Source organism: Physeter macrocephalus, chromosome 14 (assembly GCF_002837175.3).
Source record: "Physeter macrocephalus isolate SW-GA chromosome 14, ASM283717v5, whole genome shotgun sequence".
In the NCBI taxonomy this organism is placed as follows: Eukaryota; Metazoa; Chordata; class Mammalia; order Artiodactyla; family Physeteridae; genus Physeter; species Physeter macrocephalus.
In genome coordinates this window covers 41025864-41042462 of record NC_041227.1, presented here as the reverse complement: position 1 = coordinate 41042462, position 16599 = coordinate 41025864, and the positions used below count along the sequence as shown (strand labels likewise).

The 16599-nt window shown below is 40.0% G+C and overlaps 1 protein-coding gene across 1 annotated transcript in view; it reads right to left on the bottom strand.

Moving 5' to 3' along the window:
- Positions 1–9099: 9099 nt before the first annotated feature.
- Positions 9100–16599, bottom strand: part of SNRPB2 (small nuclear ribonucleoprotein polypeptide B2) — a 10309-nt gene continuing 2809 nt past the window's right edge. The window contains exons 3-7 of the mRNA XM_007115218.4: positions 16054–16226; positions 12306–12446; positions 11449–11499; positions 9957–10045; positions 9100–9480 (exon numbers count right to left, since the gene is read on the bottom strand). Of these exons, the coding sequence (XP_007115280.1) occupies positions 9321–9480; positions 9957–10045; positions 11449–11499; positions 12306–12446; positions 16054–16226 (614 nt within the window). The 3' untranslated portion in view covers positions 9100–9320. The remainder of the gene's footprint in view (positions 9481–9956; positions 10046–11448; positions 11500–12305; positions 12447–16053; positions 16227–16599) is intronic.

Genomic DNA, 16599 nt, shown 5'->3' with positions numbered 1-16599 from the left:
TGGAAGTGGAGACTGACTTCAGAGCTTCCTGTCTTTTATGTGAAAGCCAGACATCTGGGTAAGTCCCCCGGCCAATGGGGAGGTGGCTACCGTTCCTCTGCTTTCATAACATCTACTGGGCTCTAGGGGCTATTATAGCATCTGATTTCCCAAAGAGACTCAAACTCTGTGTCTTTTTTACACACAAATGGTATCCAAAATGGTCCACCATTGTTAAAGTCACTTTCACTGTGGTTTATTGTATCAGGAAGACATTGTTGAAAGAACTATGAGAATTTTAAGTCATTTAAAAAATGTTTTTAGTTCAAACCTCATCTTCTTTCAATGTATGAGCAAAGATGTACTAACTGTAGGAAGCTGTTGAAGATGTGAGATCTATACCCTTAATACAAATAATTTTGATTTAAACATTTAATAAACATCTGGATTTATATAATAGATAAGTTAAGGATGCTTACATTTACAAATCATTCACGATACGATTCTTAGGAGTCATGTCTGTTGGGGCAAGCATGGACTGTAGCACATCAAGGCCCTACTAACGGGGGGTGGGGGGGGAGAAGGGGTAGGTGGGTTGGGAAAAATGGAACAGGCTTTTTTTCTACCTCCTCTCTCGGAGATTTTTGAAATTCAGTCTCAAGATGCTCATGGCTCATAGAGGAGGGAGTAAAGCTGGAGGTTCGTTTCTCCTCGAACCCCCATGCCTGCCTGGCCTGCTTCCGGGCATCTTTCCCATGGGAAGAGGGGCACGGTTACAAGTCATCAAAGTTGAAGTGCTGGGACTTCCCTGGTGGTCCAGTGGTTAAGACTCCGTGCTTCCAGTGCAGGGGGTGAGGGTTCAATCCCTGGTTGGGGAACTAAGATCCTGCATGCCACGTGATGCGGCCAAAAAAAAAAATAAATAAAGGACAAAGTTGAAGCGCTAATACCTGTCCCCATCTATTCAACAAATATTTCCTGAGCACCTGCTCTGTGCCAGGCACTATTGTAGGCACTAGAGACATAGCCGTCAATTAAAAAAGGTCTGGGCCCAAGGGTTTACTTTCTATTGGGAGAAGGAGACAATAGGTTTCTGCTTGTTGTAGGGTGTTTGGGACTGTTTTTCTCTCATAAGGTGCCCCCCTCCCATTATTTCTAGACTAGAGGCCCTGTCAGGCTGCCCTGTCCAACTTGGTTGCTGATAAAGTTTTAGAGCAGAACCCCCTTTTCTCTCCCCTGCAACACTGTCACCTGACAAAATGAGGGACGACTTTGTCAACTTACAGCAGCACCCATCCGAATCTTAGCCAAGTGAATTCTTCATGGTAAGACACAAAAGGCACAGACCAGGAGAAACAATGCTAATCACATGCACATTAGAGAAAATTCACTTACAAGTACAATTAGATTTTATGCTATTGTTGCATATTTCTTTTTTGATTGTATAATAGAAAGGTAATGAAAGGCATTAAAAAGTCCTTACAGACACACTCGTCATCTGCACACAGCTTCCTGGAAGCAAGTCTGTCCATAAATATTCCATGCACGGCACATACGGCCACAAGACCTGGGAGGAAAAGTAACAACAGTCTTGCCATCTTCCTTTTTTGCTGTTTTTCCTTTTGCCCTTTGAGTGGAAGTGGAAACTGACTTCAGAGCTTCCTGTCTTTTATGTGAAAGCCAGACATCTGGGTAAGTCCCCCGGCCAATGGGGAGGTGGCTACCGTTCCTCTGCTTTCATAACATCTACTGGGCTCTAGGGGCTATTATAGCATCTGATTTCCCAAAGAGACTCAAACTCTGTGTCTTTTTTACACACAAATGGTATCCAAAATGGTCCACCATTATTAAAGTCACTTTCGCTGTGGTTTATTGTATCAGGAAGACATTGTTGAAAGAACTATGAGAATTTTAAGTCATTTAAAAAATGTTTTTAGTTCAAACCTCATCTTCTTTCAATGTATGAGCAAAGATGTACTAACTGTAGGAAGCTGTTGAAGATGTGAGATCTATACCCTTAATACAAATAATTTTGATTTAAACATTTAATAAGCATCTGGATTTATATAATAGATAAGTTAAGGATGCTTACATTTACAAATCATTCACGATACGATTCTTAGGAGTCATGTCTGTTGGGGCAAGCATGGACTGTAGCACATCAAGGCCCTACTAACGGGGGGTGGGGGGGGAGAAGGGGTAGGTGGGTTGGGAAAAATGGAACAGGCTTTTTTTCTACCTCCTCTCTCGGAGATTTTTGAAATTCAGTCTCGAGATGCTCATGGCTCATAGAGGAGGGAGTATAAAGCTGGAGGTTCGTTTCTCCTCGAACCCCCATGCCTGCCTGGCCTGCTTCCGGGCATCTTTCCCATGGGAAGAGGGGCACGGTTACAAGTCATCAAAGTTGAAGTGCTGGGACTTCCCTGGTGGTCCAGTGGTTAAGACTCCGTGCTTCCAGTGCAGGGGGTGAGGGTTCAATCCCTGGTTGGGGAACTAAGATCCTGCATGCCACGTGATGCGGCCAAAAAAAAAAATAAATAAAGGACAAAGTTGAAGCGCTAATACCTGTCCCCATCTATTCAACAAATATTTCCTGAGCACCTGCTCTGTGCCAGGCACTATTGTAGGCACTAGAGACATAGCCGTCAATTAAAAAAGGTCTGGGCCCAAGGGTTTACTTTCTATTGGGAGAAGGAGACAATAGGTTTCTGCTTGTTGTAGGGTGTTTGGGACTGTTTTTCTCTCATAAGGTGCCCCCCTCCCATTATTTCTAGACTAGAGGCCCTGTCAGGCTGCCCTGTCCAACTTGGTTGCTGATAAAGTTTTAGAGCAGAACCCCCTTTTCTCTCCCCCGCAACACTGTCACCTGACAAAATGAGGGACGAGCATTCAACTTACAAAATAGGTACACAACAATTTTCCAAGGGATAAACGGGTAAAGCAAAATATAGTACAATGAAAAAGTTTGATTGTTTTAGGGATGTGTATGTATGTAACAAAGTTTTACCTTTTGGGTGTGTGTGATGTAGGGGTGGGAGTGGCGTGTTCTTTTCAAGGGAGGATCTCTTACACAGCTGGCCCTGATGTGGAAGCTCGTGAAATCCAATATCTTCATTATAGAAGAGGAAGCTGAGGCCCAGCACAGGCCAGAGCTGCCTTTCTTAACCACTCCAAGGGTCACCCAGCGGGATTGTGGTCCAGTGCTGTTTCCATGCATCCACTGTCAACTCAGAATTGGGGTTTTAAATTCTTTATTTCTTATTTCACTTCAAGGAAGGGATGAATTAGAAATCATTTTTGAAAGCAGAATGCCAGCGCATTTCTTTCTTCCTATAACCTAGGGGCCTAAGAGGATCTCTTGGAAAATGAAAGCATCGATCAAAATCCTCTTTATCCTGATCAGGCAGCTGTTTTACAGACTGCGACAGTCTCCAGCCAGCTCTCAACACAGGAGAGTCAAAAGACAATTGCCATTTAAGAGGCACTTTCAGAAATGAGGACTGCACAAACTCAGATGGCCACACCCTAGGCAGGCCCCCAAAGCAGAGTGAAACGTTGAATAAAGCCACATCCGAGCTGTCACAACAACTTAGCCAACTAAGCTGATGCTGACACGAAGCCATTACGGGCCATTTGAAGGTGGAGAACTAAGAAAAGAGATGCCAAGCCTTCTGAGTGCATCCTGGGCAGGCCTGGTATGTCCCAGCATTCTGCAGTGGGCAGAGACCGGGTGAAGACTAGAGGTCTCTTTGTAAAATTTTGCTCACAAATAGGAATTTAAACTTAGAATAACTCAGCGAGCTGCTGTGGCCGGTAGCACACTCGAGTCACCACAGCACATTCGGGGGGTCCAGAGGAGGGCTCTGTCCTGAGCTTACTTCCCTCCTGCTTCTGGATTTTCAGATAGATTCTTTGAGCCTTTAATCCCCAAAAGACATTTTTTTTTTTGTTTAGTGCCTAAATTAGCTTTTCAGTCTGGGGTTCTTAAAGTGGAGGCTGTGGTTCCTTTAGGGTCTAAAAATGGGCTTTTACATGGACTTCCCTGGTGGTCCAGTGGTTAAGAATCTGTCTGCCAATGCAGGGGACCAATGCAGGGGACATGGGTTTGAGCCCTGGTCCGGGAAGATTCCACATGCTGCGGAGATACTAAGCCCTAAGAGAGGTCACCACAACGAGGAGCCCGCGCACAGCAATGAAGACACAATGCAGCCAAAAATAAATAAATAAATTTATTTTAAAAATTACTAAATAAAAAGAAAATAAAAATGGGCTTGGACAAGTGGACGGGGTGGAAGCAGCCTCCTCGCCTTGACGTACAAGGCCCTGCATGATCTGGCCCCTCCGCCCCTCTGAGGTCACCTTCTGTCACTCCACCTCACTGGCTCTGTTCCCGTCACACCAGTCACTTGAAAATGCAAAGCTCATTTCTACTTTAGGCCCTCTAAGCTTATTGCCTGGGATACTTTTCCTCCAGATACTGGTCTTCTGCTCTCTGATAGTCAAGATGTCTCCACCGACAGACCAGTTTAACAGAGCCAGTCCCGCACTCCCCCAACCCAATCCGTCCATCACTCGACCAGTGGACCCTGTTCTGATGCACGTTTCACTACCTGACATGCCTTGTTTACTTACTTGGTGATTTGTCCCCCTGACACCACAATGAAAACTCCACGAGGTGGGGACATTTTCCATCCTGTCCACTGCTCTATCTTTAGCACCCAGAAAAATACTCGGTACTCATAAATAGGTATTCATTGAATGAATGCATGATCCCCGAAATTGTATGCTTAGGTGTATACATGCATGTGTACACTTTTTTGGGGGCAAAAGTCCCTAGGTTTTATCAGGCCTAAAGAGATGTTCATTACACCCCTCAAATTAAGACTCATTGACTAAATGATTAGGGCAGAGATGCTGGGGTCCTACCACCAAAGCATGGTCTCTAGACCAGCAACTTTAGCATCACATCATAAAGTCTCTCAGACCCCACCCCAGTCCTGCTAAATCGGAATCGACTTTTTAACAAGACACAAGTGATTCGTATGAACATTAAAGTTTGAGAAGTGTTGCTCGAGGGCAAATCAAATACAGCACAAATTTTTAGCCAGGATTTCACATTCGTCATCAGGTCTTTGCTGGATACAACATTTTCAAGGGACAAAATGCCTGTTAAGTACCCAAACAAAATATACACCTAAGTTTAAAATGGAGATATGAGACTCTCCCAATAGTTTCCATTTTGACACTATCTTCTATAGACTACCTTTGAAAAATATAATTTGAACTAATAATCTAATCATATAACCCACTTCATAAAGGTAGAAGTCTGCTTTGTTATTTTTAAAAATAGGAAATGAATGATATTTTATTATTTCACAGAGCAGAAATTATATCCTAAGCCTTCTGATCTATAACTAATATAGCTTTGTTAGTTCTTAACTTTGACTCATGTTGGACTCAGTCGGGGAGCTTAAGAAATATTGACGACTGGGTTTCACCCCTAGAGATTGGGATTTAATTGATCTGGGGTGTAGGTTAGGCATGGGTATTTGAAAATATCTCCCAGATTATTCTAATATGTAGCCAAGTTGAAAGTTAAATTCAAGTTGAAAACTGCTATATTTAATGGATAACAGCATCTGCTCCCTCTAGACCCCCCCCGTGCAACTCCCACAGATGAGTAAGTTAAGGATGACCAGAAGATCCTAGTTTGATCAAATCTTCTTCAAAATATAGTTAGTAAATACATGGAGATTAATGGGCCTCAAGAAGAATAAGTTACAAGTAAGGAGAGGGGAAAGGCTAGAATAAATTCAGTGCTATTTGGTTGCAATCAGAGGTACTGTTGCAAGTTCATTATTTTTAATATAATTGAGTAGATATACCCATAGATATATAGATGTGATACCTCTATATAAAATTAAGATCCTGAAAGGTTAGGACAGGCTGAGGAACTGACAGGAGACTAAAGAGACATGACAACTACACTCAACACATGATCCTGGATTGGATTCTCAGGTCATGATTGGGACAACAATCAATGGGATGGGGACTTCCCTGGTGGCACAGTGGTTACGAATCCGCCTGCCAATGCAGGGGACATGGGTTCGATCCCTGGTGCGGGAAGATCCCACATGCCGCGGAGCAGCTAAGCCTGTGTGCCACAACTACCGAAGCCTGCACGCCCTAGAGCCCGCATGCTGCAACTACTGAGCCCACGTGCCACAACTACTGAGCGCACGTGCTGCAACTACTGATGCCCACGCGCCTAGAGCCCATGCTCCACAACGAGAAGCCACCACAATGAGAAGCCCACGCACTGCAACAAAGAGTAGTCCCTGCTCGCCACAGCTAGAAAAAGCTGCGCACAGCAACGAAGACCCAACACGGCCAAAAATAAAATATACTGAAATACAAAAAAATAAATTGGATGAATGTTATTCCTTGATGTTGCTGGTCATCTAGAAGTTATGTGGAAGAGTGGTCTTGTACTTAGGAAATCCACACTGAAGTTTTAAGGGGTAACAAGCAGTCAGGTCAACACACTGTCAAATGGTTCTGCTAAGGCTCAGGGTGGGCCTCCCCAAAATAAGGCATATTGATTATTTTGAATTAGTTACTTAAGAAACTGCCAATGCAAAAGTGACACTCTGACCCTCCTTTCTGTCTCCCAGAAAGCAGGAAATAAATCTCTCATGTGAAAGGTGCACCCCTTGCATCTAGAGGTAGGACACCCCTTTCACCAGAGATAGGGAATTCAGGTCAAGAAGCTTGTATAAACAAACCTTGTTACTCCTTCACTACCTCAGGGTCGAACTGTTTAGATTCTTCACTAATTGAGCACCCAAAACCTAAGTTTCTTTGACGTGTCACTTCATCTCTAGTTTATTGTTTCTTTCTCTAGAAGGTATAAAAGCTGCCTGCTTTGGCCACTACTTAGGTCTCATTTCTATGAGACCTCTGCCTGCATGAATTAAATTTTTTTTTCCCCGTTCATCTGTTTTGTGTCAATTTCATTATTAGTCCAGCCACAAGAACTCAGGAGGGGTAGAGGGGGAAATTTCTCCTTGACAGTTCAAAAATATGTATGGGAGCTCTGCGTACTATTTCGGCTCTTATATAAATTGGAAATTTTTCAAAATGAAAAGCTTTCAAAAGTAATCAAATGTCACTCCTCTGCTTGAAATCTTCTAAGAGAACATATTCCAACACAGACTTCTATGTGAATGTTCAGAGCCACTTTACTCCTAATGGCCCCAAACTGGAAAGAACCCAAATGCCCATCCGCTGGTGGAACAAACTGCTGATCCACGCAATAGAGATGAATCTCAAAAGCATCCTAGACAGGGCACAGTCACAGTGATAGAAAGCAGATGGGTGGCTGCCTGGGGTCGGGATGGGGGGATAGACTGACTGCAAAGGGGCACAAGGCAGCTCTTGTCTTTGATGGGTGACAGAATGCTCTATATCTTGATTATGACTCTCACACAACTTATACAACTGCCAAAACTCATCAACTATTGATAGAGTACTAAGAGTAGCAGGAGCTGCGAGCTCTGTAGTTCTGGCTCACGGGCTCTAGAGCGCAGGCTCAGTAGTTGTGGCGCACGGGCTTAGTGGCTCCGCGGCATGTGGGATCTTCCCGGACCAGGGATCGAACCCGTGTCCCCTGCATTGGCGGACAGGTTCTTAACCACTGCACAACCAGGGAAGTCTTGTGAATCATCTTCTGAGACAAGCTAAGGACAGTCACTGAGAGCAAGCAGTTACAAAATGTACTAGCAATCGGCATTGCTGTCAACATGCAGGAGCATGGTCTTTTTTCTAGTAACTTACTGTTAATGTATTTTATGGACATACATGAACTTGGCAACTAGGTTAAAAAGTTATTCATAAGAATCAGACTCTGCAGGTGGAAAGTTAAGGGATAAATATTATTCTGCTTTTTCCTCATGTATGCACAAGAGTGATGTGATAAAAATCTACGTAACTCTGAAAGTGGCCTTCCTAGAAATATGTATTCCATATATATTTCATAAATACATAAAAAAATCTAAGTGATAAGGAAAAGTCTTGTTCCTGGAAATATTAAAACAGGGACACAAAAAGTGATTAATAGTCACTTTACCATGCACTATACATAAAAAATCATCCACTTCTATAGACACCTGTGGTTTTACTAGCACGGGACTTGAATCGATAGCCTTAGGTAGAAATCAAACACTACAGAAAATGAGCTTTGGAAATATCTGAGCATCAGTGTTTAAGAAGCACAAAGAGGCAGCAAGATTAGGATTGGCAACCTTTGCAGGTCAGCCTACTAGTCTTCAAAAAGATTACAGACTAAAAATCTTTCCTTTGGAGGTCGTTCAATAACGAGGTTAATAACTGAGCAGGTATTCCTTAGGAACAATCCTGCCTCAAGAAGGTAAGAGCACAAAATGTGAAGTCTAAAGACAATATTCCCTTTCCATCTGTTTTCCCAGAAAACAGTAAGTACAGTTACTCATAAATGACCTTTATTCAATTAAAAACTGAATGAAAAGATTTGTGAAATGGCCACTAACAGCAAATACTATGCTCATTTGCTGAATCTTCATTGAATATGAAGATGGGATTTAGATCCTGCCCAGGTCCCATCTTCTCATATCCAGGATGATCATTTTTATCATTAGTAAAAGAATCATTAAAAACAAACAAACAGGGTATTCCCTGGTGGTCTAGTGGTTAGGACTCAGCACTTCCACTGCAGGGGGCCTGGGTTCAATCCCTGGTCGAAGAATTAAGATCCCGAAAGTGGTGTGGTGCGCCCAAAACAAACAAAAAACCCCCACAAACAAAAACAAACCAAAACATGAATTCCAGGATGGCAGTTCATATGCATGAAACATTACAGAAAATATAATCAAGTGCTTGATCTAATTCTCCTTTACTTTTATTCAAGTGGTTCAATGTTTCTCTACCATTAGCTACTTCAAAATAACACTAGAAAAGCATCTACCATTAGCTACTCCAAAATAACACTAGAAAAGCATCCTATTACAGTTTTATATACCTTAAGATGTGTTCTAGACTAGCATAAGCATTTGATGATAGGACAGTGGGCCAATAAATGAAATATTATGTACAGAATACAAATAAAAGTTTATTGTACAAAATTAAGGCCTTCACAGTTCATAGTTCGCTAAGGCTAAACAAAGACTAGGTAATGTTTTAAATCCTTTACAAAAATTTCACATACACTTTCCCCTACCCCCAACTATTAAAATGGCCTGACCAAATGTTATCAAAAACGAAACTATACATAACACCAAGTCCTTTAAAGGCAGCTATCCCAAATCTTATTTCTTGGCATAGGTGATCTTCATGGCATGGGATGGTGTGATCTTAAATCCCTGTAAAGCATCCCTGGCAGCTCCAGCCTGTCCATCGTTTTCAAATTCAACAAAAGCAATGTCATGCCTCCCAGGTACCAAACGTACTTCCTTGAAACCAGGGAACCTATAAAGAATTAAAACAATTTTTACATATGTAAACAATTTATATACATTTAAATACAGAAATGACATCAAGTACATAAATGTCTGTGTTTAAATTTGTTAAGCAACTTCCTGATATGAGTCCAGGAAAAGTATCATATCCCAGCAAGAATCCTGAGTGGGATGCAAGAGCTTAAAATATAATTAATACCATGAAAAGAACTGCAGGAATCATGTAAGCTAATTCTGTTTTTGTCATTTCATCAAAGCTTTGTTTCCTGTTTTACTCATCAACTAGAATTAATAATTCAAACATTAGAGGTAATTTAGCTTTTTGTTTGCTAAATCTGCAGACTGGCTTCAATTCATGGTTAATCCTGGAGCAACTCAATGAAGCTGTAAGGAATTACTGTGTGATATACAAACGGATTCAACCCAGGGAAGTGCTATCTGTCCTGTCAGAAGACTCTCGGAACTCTTGTTTATGAAAACACTTACTGATTAAACAGCATGGATAACATCATCTCATTAGTCTCTTCTGGTAAATTATTAAGGAATAAAATATAGTTTGGAGGGTAATCAGGGACCTATTAAAAAGAAAAGGTAAAGTTAGTTTGTAAATATAAAAAGTACAGTAAACCATTTGGCTCTTACATTAAAATCTAAACTTCAGAAAACTACATTCCACTGTTTAAGGCTTATGAAATCTTACTACATCAAACACTAAAGCTGAAAAACAGTGACACCAGAGAAATAAGCAAAAACCTAACAGTAACCAAACACGGCAGACATTCAAGTCACTTAATAAATATCTGGAAGATTACAAATCTTATTAACAGTTTTTAAGTATTTAATTAACAGTATTTAAAACAATATTTAAGTTTTAAGCATCTGGAGGTCAGCTGGAACGGGAGGATTTTGTCATCTGGATTATATAACCATCCTAACAAACCAGAGAAGGCATCGGTGTCACCCATCCTCAGCTGCTTAACCCTCAGATATTCAATCCTCTGCACTATCGCTTACTACGTCCCAGTGTGTGAGAAAATCTGGAAATAGGAAGACTTCCACTTAGAACCACTGTTTGGCGATTTTTAATGTGTTTTGTTTTTTTTTTCCTGAGTAAATGAGATATACATGGCATCTAGTTACATACAAGTAAGTGGAAACAGACACTGTTATGGGGAACTACAGGGAAAGGTCTTTATATGTAAGAGCCTCTGTCTTCAGGCTAATTTCGTGGAAGAAAAAAGATGAAATGTAAAGAACAACTTAGGGCTTAGAGAATTAAGTGCTGGCATTTGTGAACTGGACTATAATTGTTGAAAGACTTCAAAAAAGTAGACAATGCAAGAAAATGCAAATAACTTAAAATCAGAGGAGGAAAACCTCGGTGGTGCAAGGAATTCCCTGGATTTAAGGATCCTGTCAGACCCTAGCACCCAAGGGACTAATCGGGACACCATCAGTACATAACTCAGGCTTTCTTTTTGAGGCCTTTTTTGGGAAGCTTAGGTAAAGAGTTTCTAAAACTCTTTGGTAAAGAGTTTCCTGATAAGTCTGTATCAGGAGACTTAAATATCTATGTGCTAAGGAAATAAGACCAAAGGTAACTGTAAAACAACTTTGCTCTATCAGAAAAGATGGGATAGTGCTTCAGCCAATGGGAACGTATACCAAGCCACAAGCCTGGAAAGCTCTGGGTCACGTACTGTGCGGAAAACAACCACTTTGCTCCTTGCCCTCATAGAGCTTATAATCTATCGTTTTGGTTCTGTCATTGACTCACCATGGGAAGCAAGGAATAAAGTCAGGTTTTGTTTTCTCCCTCTTAAGGGAAATTAAAATGTTTTGAGGAGTGAGTTACCACATTATTGTGGCTTATAGATGGAATCATTTTCAGTTTTTAGAGACATGCAGGTTGTTGTAATTATTGTTATTGTTTTGTAATTTTATTTTAAAGTAAGTATCACATGGAAAAAAATATTACCTGAGGATTTGGTGCTGCATTTCCTTGGGTATTAGCTGAATTTGGTGTTCCCTAACCCAAAGAAATAGAGAAACAGTTAAAATTCGCAACCCCTCTAAAAAAGCAGCAGGTATTTATATTTTAAATTACTTCATAAAAATAAGATTAACAAACAGATTTTTAAATCTACTTAACTTTACTTTCACTGAGAATTTACATCTTAAAACTCTGACTCAAACATTTATGTATTTAACTTGTCAAATGTTTTTGAAAGGTCTGTATCATAAAATTCAACCTCTAAGCTTTAAAATTATGGAGAAATATAAGAGAAAAACCAAGGACCAGTCTTTCTCTTTTTTTAAAACAACTAGAAAAAAGTCAAGCATTATACTTACTTAGTAAAACTGATTTCTAATCACTTTCAATCCCAAAGTAACTACTTTTTGGATGATAATTTCACCTTTATCTGCTATTTTAAATTAGATTTTGAATTCCTGAACTGTTCAAAGAAAGCAGCTTTCAGTGGCATACTCATGATTAAAGATAACATCTACAGTATTATTTATACACAGAACTTGAAAAATAAGCCAATACATATTAACAAATTTTGGAGAATGATGGAAATGTCATGCAAATTCAAATAAAACTGTTCAATATAAATCTGCATATGTGAAGGTTTATATTTTAATCTGTTGCTTAAACAAAAATATTGGAATTTTAGAATTCAACCATTCCAGCTTCTTAAAAATCTACCATTAAACACACACACGTGCACATGCATGCCTCTAAGATCACCCCTCAAATGGAAGACAGATATCTATCAAATTTGTAACACCAAAAAAAAAAAAAAAAAAAAAATGAACTTTTGCCCATCTTACCTGACCAGGTTTTTTGTTCATGGTTGTTGCAGTCTGTTCCACAGTTTTGGCTTTTTTCTTTTCTTTTTTCTTTTCTTTGTCAGCAAAAGTGCCACGCATTTTAGATATTATATCAGAATCTGTTTTTGCATACTGGATTCGCTGTTTTAATTATTTGAAAACAAGTTACTTTTCATCATGCTTAAGGCTGTTTTTACACTTGTCATTAATATTTCAAATTTCATTATGCAAATACAAGCTAATTTTAAACACATACTTAAGGAAATCTGTCAAATATACTGAGCACCAAATGAAAATAAATTGTGGCCCATAATTCACAACTGAGACAAAGTTAGATTCAACTGTGTTTATTACAAGAAAAAACCATAGATTTTCATATGAGAAAAACAGGACTTTGAAATATCCGCACCACTGCCCCTCTCCATTTAAAAGAACAGAGAAAACTGCATTGGAAAGCTGTCTATCCCTTACAGGGACATCCCATAGAGGGTCCATATATGCATGGAATTTATTACTTCCAAAGTTAAAGTACCAAAGATTGAGAATGACTTTCCCTTGAATCTGGTCTATTATTTTTAAATGAAATGACTAACAGTGGCATCCACTTAAATTTCAAAAGCTTTGAAAGGAAACAAAAAGATGGCGTCACAGCTAGTGCAACCAGGTCACTTGCATGAGTAATACGCCACAGCCAGCAGGCACAGCACACACGACTGAACAAGCGTTGAGAAACACTGGTCTAGGACAGCATTTCATGAACTTTAATGTGCATTCCAATTACCTGGAGAGCTTGTAAGAGTGCAGATCCTGATGCAGGGGGTCTGGTGAGGCCTGAGATTCTGCACTTCTAACAAGCACAAAGGGGATGGTGGGGTCCACACTTTGAGCAGTATGGCCCTGGCCTAAAGCATTACTGCATAGCTGAATGTTCGGGGGAACCGAGAGGGGGGCAGGCCTCCCACGATACGTCAGTCCCTGAGGCTTCCTCTGGCTGCTGGACCATGGCAGCTCCAAGTGGACTTACCCTACGAGCTACTCTGCTAGTGTTGCATGTCATCATCTAACCAAAAGAAATAGTTTCGGACCAACTCTGACTTGCTCCCAGGGATTCCCTCCCAACTCCCTTCTTCCTGACCTGAACAGATCTTGGGTGATCTTGTATTTGTCCCTATGACCTGTGAAAATTTCTGGCCTCAGCCCTCGCTCTTAGCTGGCTGGTCTAGAGCAGCAGTTCTCAGCCAGAGGAGAATCTGCCCACAAGGAGACAGCTGGGACTGCTGACCGGAGACACTGTGTGTCGTTGTCATGCTAAGAGATGATACTAAACACTCTTCCATGAACAATACAGCCCCAACAATAAAAAAGTATTCAGTTCAAAATGGCAAAAGTGCCAATGTTGAAAACCCTGGTCTAGACTAAATACTGGTCAGGGATAAAAGTCCACCCACAGCTTAGAGAAGGTGCAAGACTTACATTTATACCAAAGGTTTCATAACAGACGTCCTTAGGAAGATGGTTCTACTTTACTGAGGTATTTTTGGAATTAAATAACCAAATGCCCTTTAATCACAGAGAATAATTTTGTTCTGAGTTCCAAGTTATAGAAAATTTTGTTCATTTCTGATCTGGTGTGTTGGCAACTGAAACCACCTAAGTAAGTAAAAACAAGACAGCTCAAGGAACATTCTTTTCTTTCTTCCAGGATGCGGGAGATTTGGCAGTATCTACTACTTTCCTGAAGGCAGAGAACAGACCTCCTAAAATACCTTCAATATGAGATCAGTCTAATGGGCTTTTTCCATTGATTTAAAATAATTAGCTAGCAAGGTGAAGCCAGTGCCAAACGCAGCAAACAATTTCCAGCTTTTCTGGATCTCAGTCACAGGCACATACAAACTTGTCATCCCAACTTAGCAGAACAGCCCTAAAACCCTCTACGAGAAGAAACTGTTCCTTCATACTAATGTAATTGTAGATTTAAACTAAAACCCAGTCTTATGCTACTGCCAACTGAGATCTCACTTATGCTAGTTCTTTACACTACTGAGAAAGATAAACTGGTCTCAGGAAATGCTAATTTACTGAAAATTGGGGTATGTAGGTACCATCCCCCAGTTTTCTGGAATAGGACTTTCCACATATATGGTGCCCAGTCAGGTGGGAAATGATGGGAAAAGGAGAGCTGGATGGAGGACGGGAAGAAAATGTGCTCCAGTAACAGACAAAAAGCGCTCAGTCCTGAATTAAACAGCGTGGTACCAAGGTCCTCAGACTACTGACTACAGCCAACACTGCCTGGTGTTGTACGTTAGGTCTTCTTGAGACACAGCACACTCATCAATCTGCACACCTTCTGTGGCTGCTTCTCTGGCCCTAAAGGCAAAGTTAAGTAGCTGAAAAAGAGATTATCTGGCTCATAAAGCCTAAAATATTTACTATTTGGCCCTTTTACAGATAGGGTGCTGAATCCTAGTTTAGGGGGAAAAAAAAAAATCACAATATTGGGTGTCCAGGAGATTAGCTTTCAAGTCCTGATGATGCCACCGGTTATAGTAACATAAGCTTTCTGTGCCTGATTCTTCATTTGTAAAAAAAAAAAAAAAAAGGATCAGACGAGTGGTCTGATTATGGGCCAAATCCAGCCCATGGCCTGTTTTTGTATGGCTTATGAGTTAAGTACTTTTTTCTTTCTTCTTAAACACAATTTTTAAAGGATTGTTTAAAAAAACCACACACACACACCCACAAAAGAATATGCAATAGAAACCGTATGTGGCCCACAAAGCCTAAAATATTTATTATCTGGTCCTTTATAGAGTTTTTGCTCGCCTCTGAATTAGACCAAAGAATATCCAGTTTGCTTACATTTTTTTTTTTTTTTTTTAACAGGTGAAAGTGAACATGAGCACAGAGCCAGTTAATGGCAGAACCAAAATGAGAACATGGGTCCTTGAAACTCTGGGCCTCGGCTCTCTCCCCAACATCCCTTCCCATCACGTTCCAGTTCCGGAAGAAAAGCACTGAAATCCACACCCAAGGTACTATGTACCCATTCACACACCTGGAGCCCCTTGCTATACACACTGTCTCCACCCTGATCTAATCCTCTACCATCTCTGACTTATACCAATGCCTCCTGAGTTCCTACTTCCCTTCTGCCCTTCCCACAATCCAATCTTCATCCAGCAGCTAAATGTGAAATCTCATGTCACTCCTGAGTTTAAAACTTTCCATGTGTGACTATTTCATTTCCATTCATTGTTATTCATTAATAAAACCTATGACATTACATCTATGAACTGTCCTCAGATCAGTGCTTTGACTGCAATGCTTCTGACATGCAGTATTTCACTATGCTACTTTCTGAAACTTCAGACTGGATTCCCTCTTTGACCCACGATTTTTGTTTTGTGTTGTTTTACAAGTTTACAAACAGAGGTTTCTTTTTACTCTTCTGAGTAATTATTAATTTCTAGTTCTTTTGAGATGAGAATATTGCCTATACTGCCATTGTTTTAAAAATATTCTACATCTCAATGAATTTTGTTTTTGCGTATTTGAACTATCATAAATCAAGAAGTGAATTATAAGCTCTACTACTAATGTGCTTCTATAAAAATACATAAATAAAATAAACCCAAACCCACTCTTAACTGAAGGCAAAAAGCAATAGCCATATTTTCAAGGGTATATTTACAAATCTATCATACCATTAATAGTGATTAATGCCAAAATAAGATTGATTTACCATTGGTTTGCCATAAAATGGAAATCCTTGTAACTGTCTCAAGGCATTTGTGGATGAGCCCAGTTCCTTAAATATAACAAAAGCTTGCCCCCTCATCTTCATGGTCTTTAGAGCCACAATATCTACGACGTGGCCAAATTGAGAGAACAGGGCATACAGAGATCTCTTCAATTCTGCACAAAATTAGAGGGGAAATCAGTTATTTGTGAATGAAACTATGACAAAATTCTTCATAAAATGACACTGTACCGAGTGTCCCCCCCAACTCATTTATTTATACAGTTACATATTTTAATAAAAACATTATACTATTCCCATTGGCAGTCTAATTTTAAAAGCTTTTGAAACCATTTAACTGTAAGTGAAAACAGATTCAACACATTTTCAGCCCCTACCTATTTTTATATTTAAAAAGCCTTAAAATCCTTACACAGTAAGGAATAAACCATTATTTCAGGCACTGAGAAAGATGACTAGATGAGAATTTTTGAAGCTATATATATATATATATATATATATATTTTTTTTTTTTTTTTTTTCGGTACG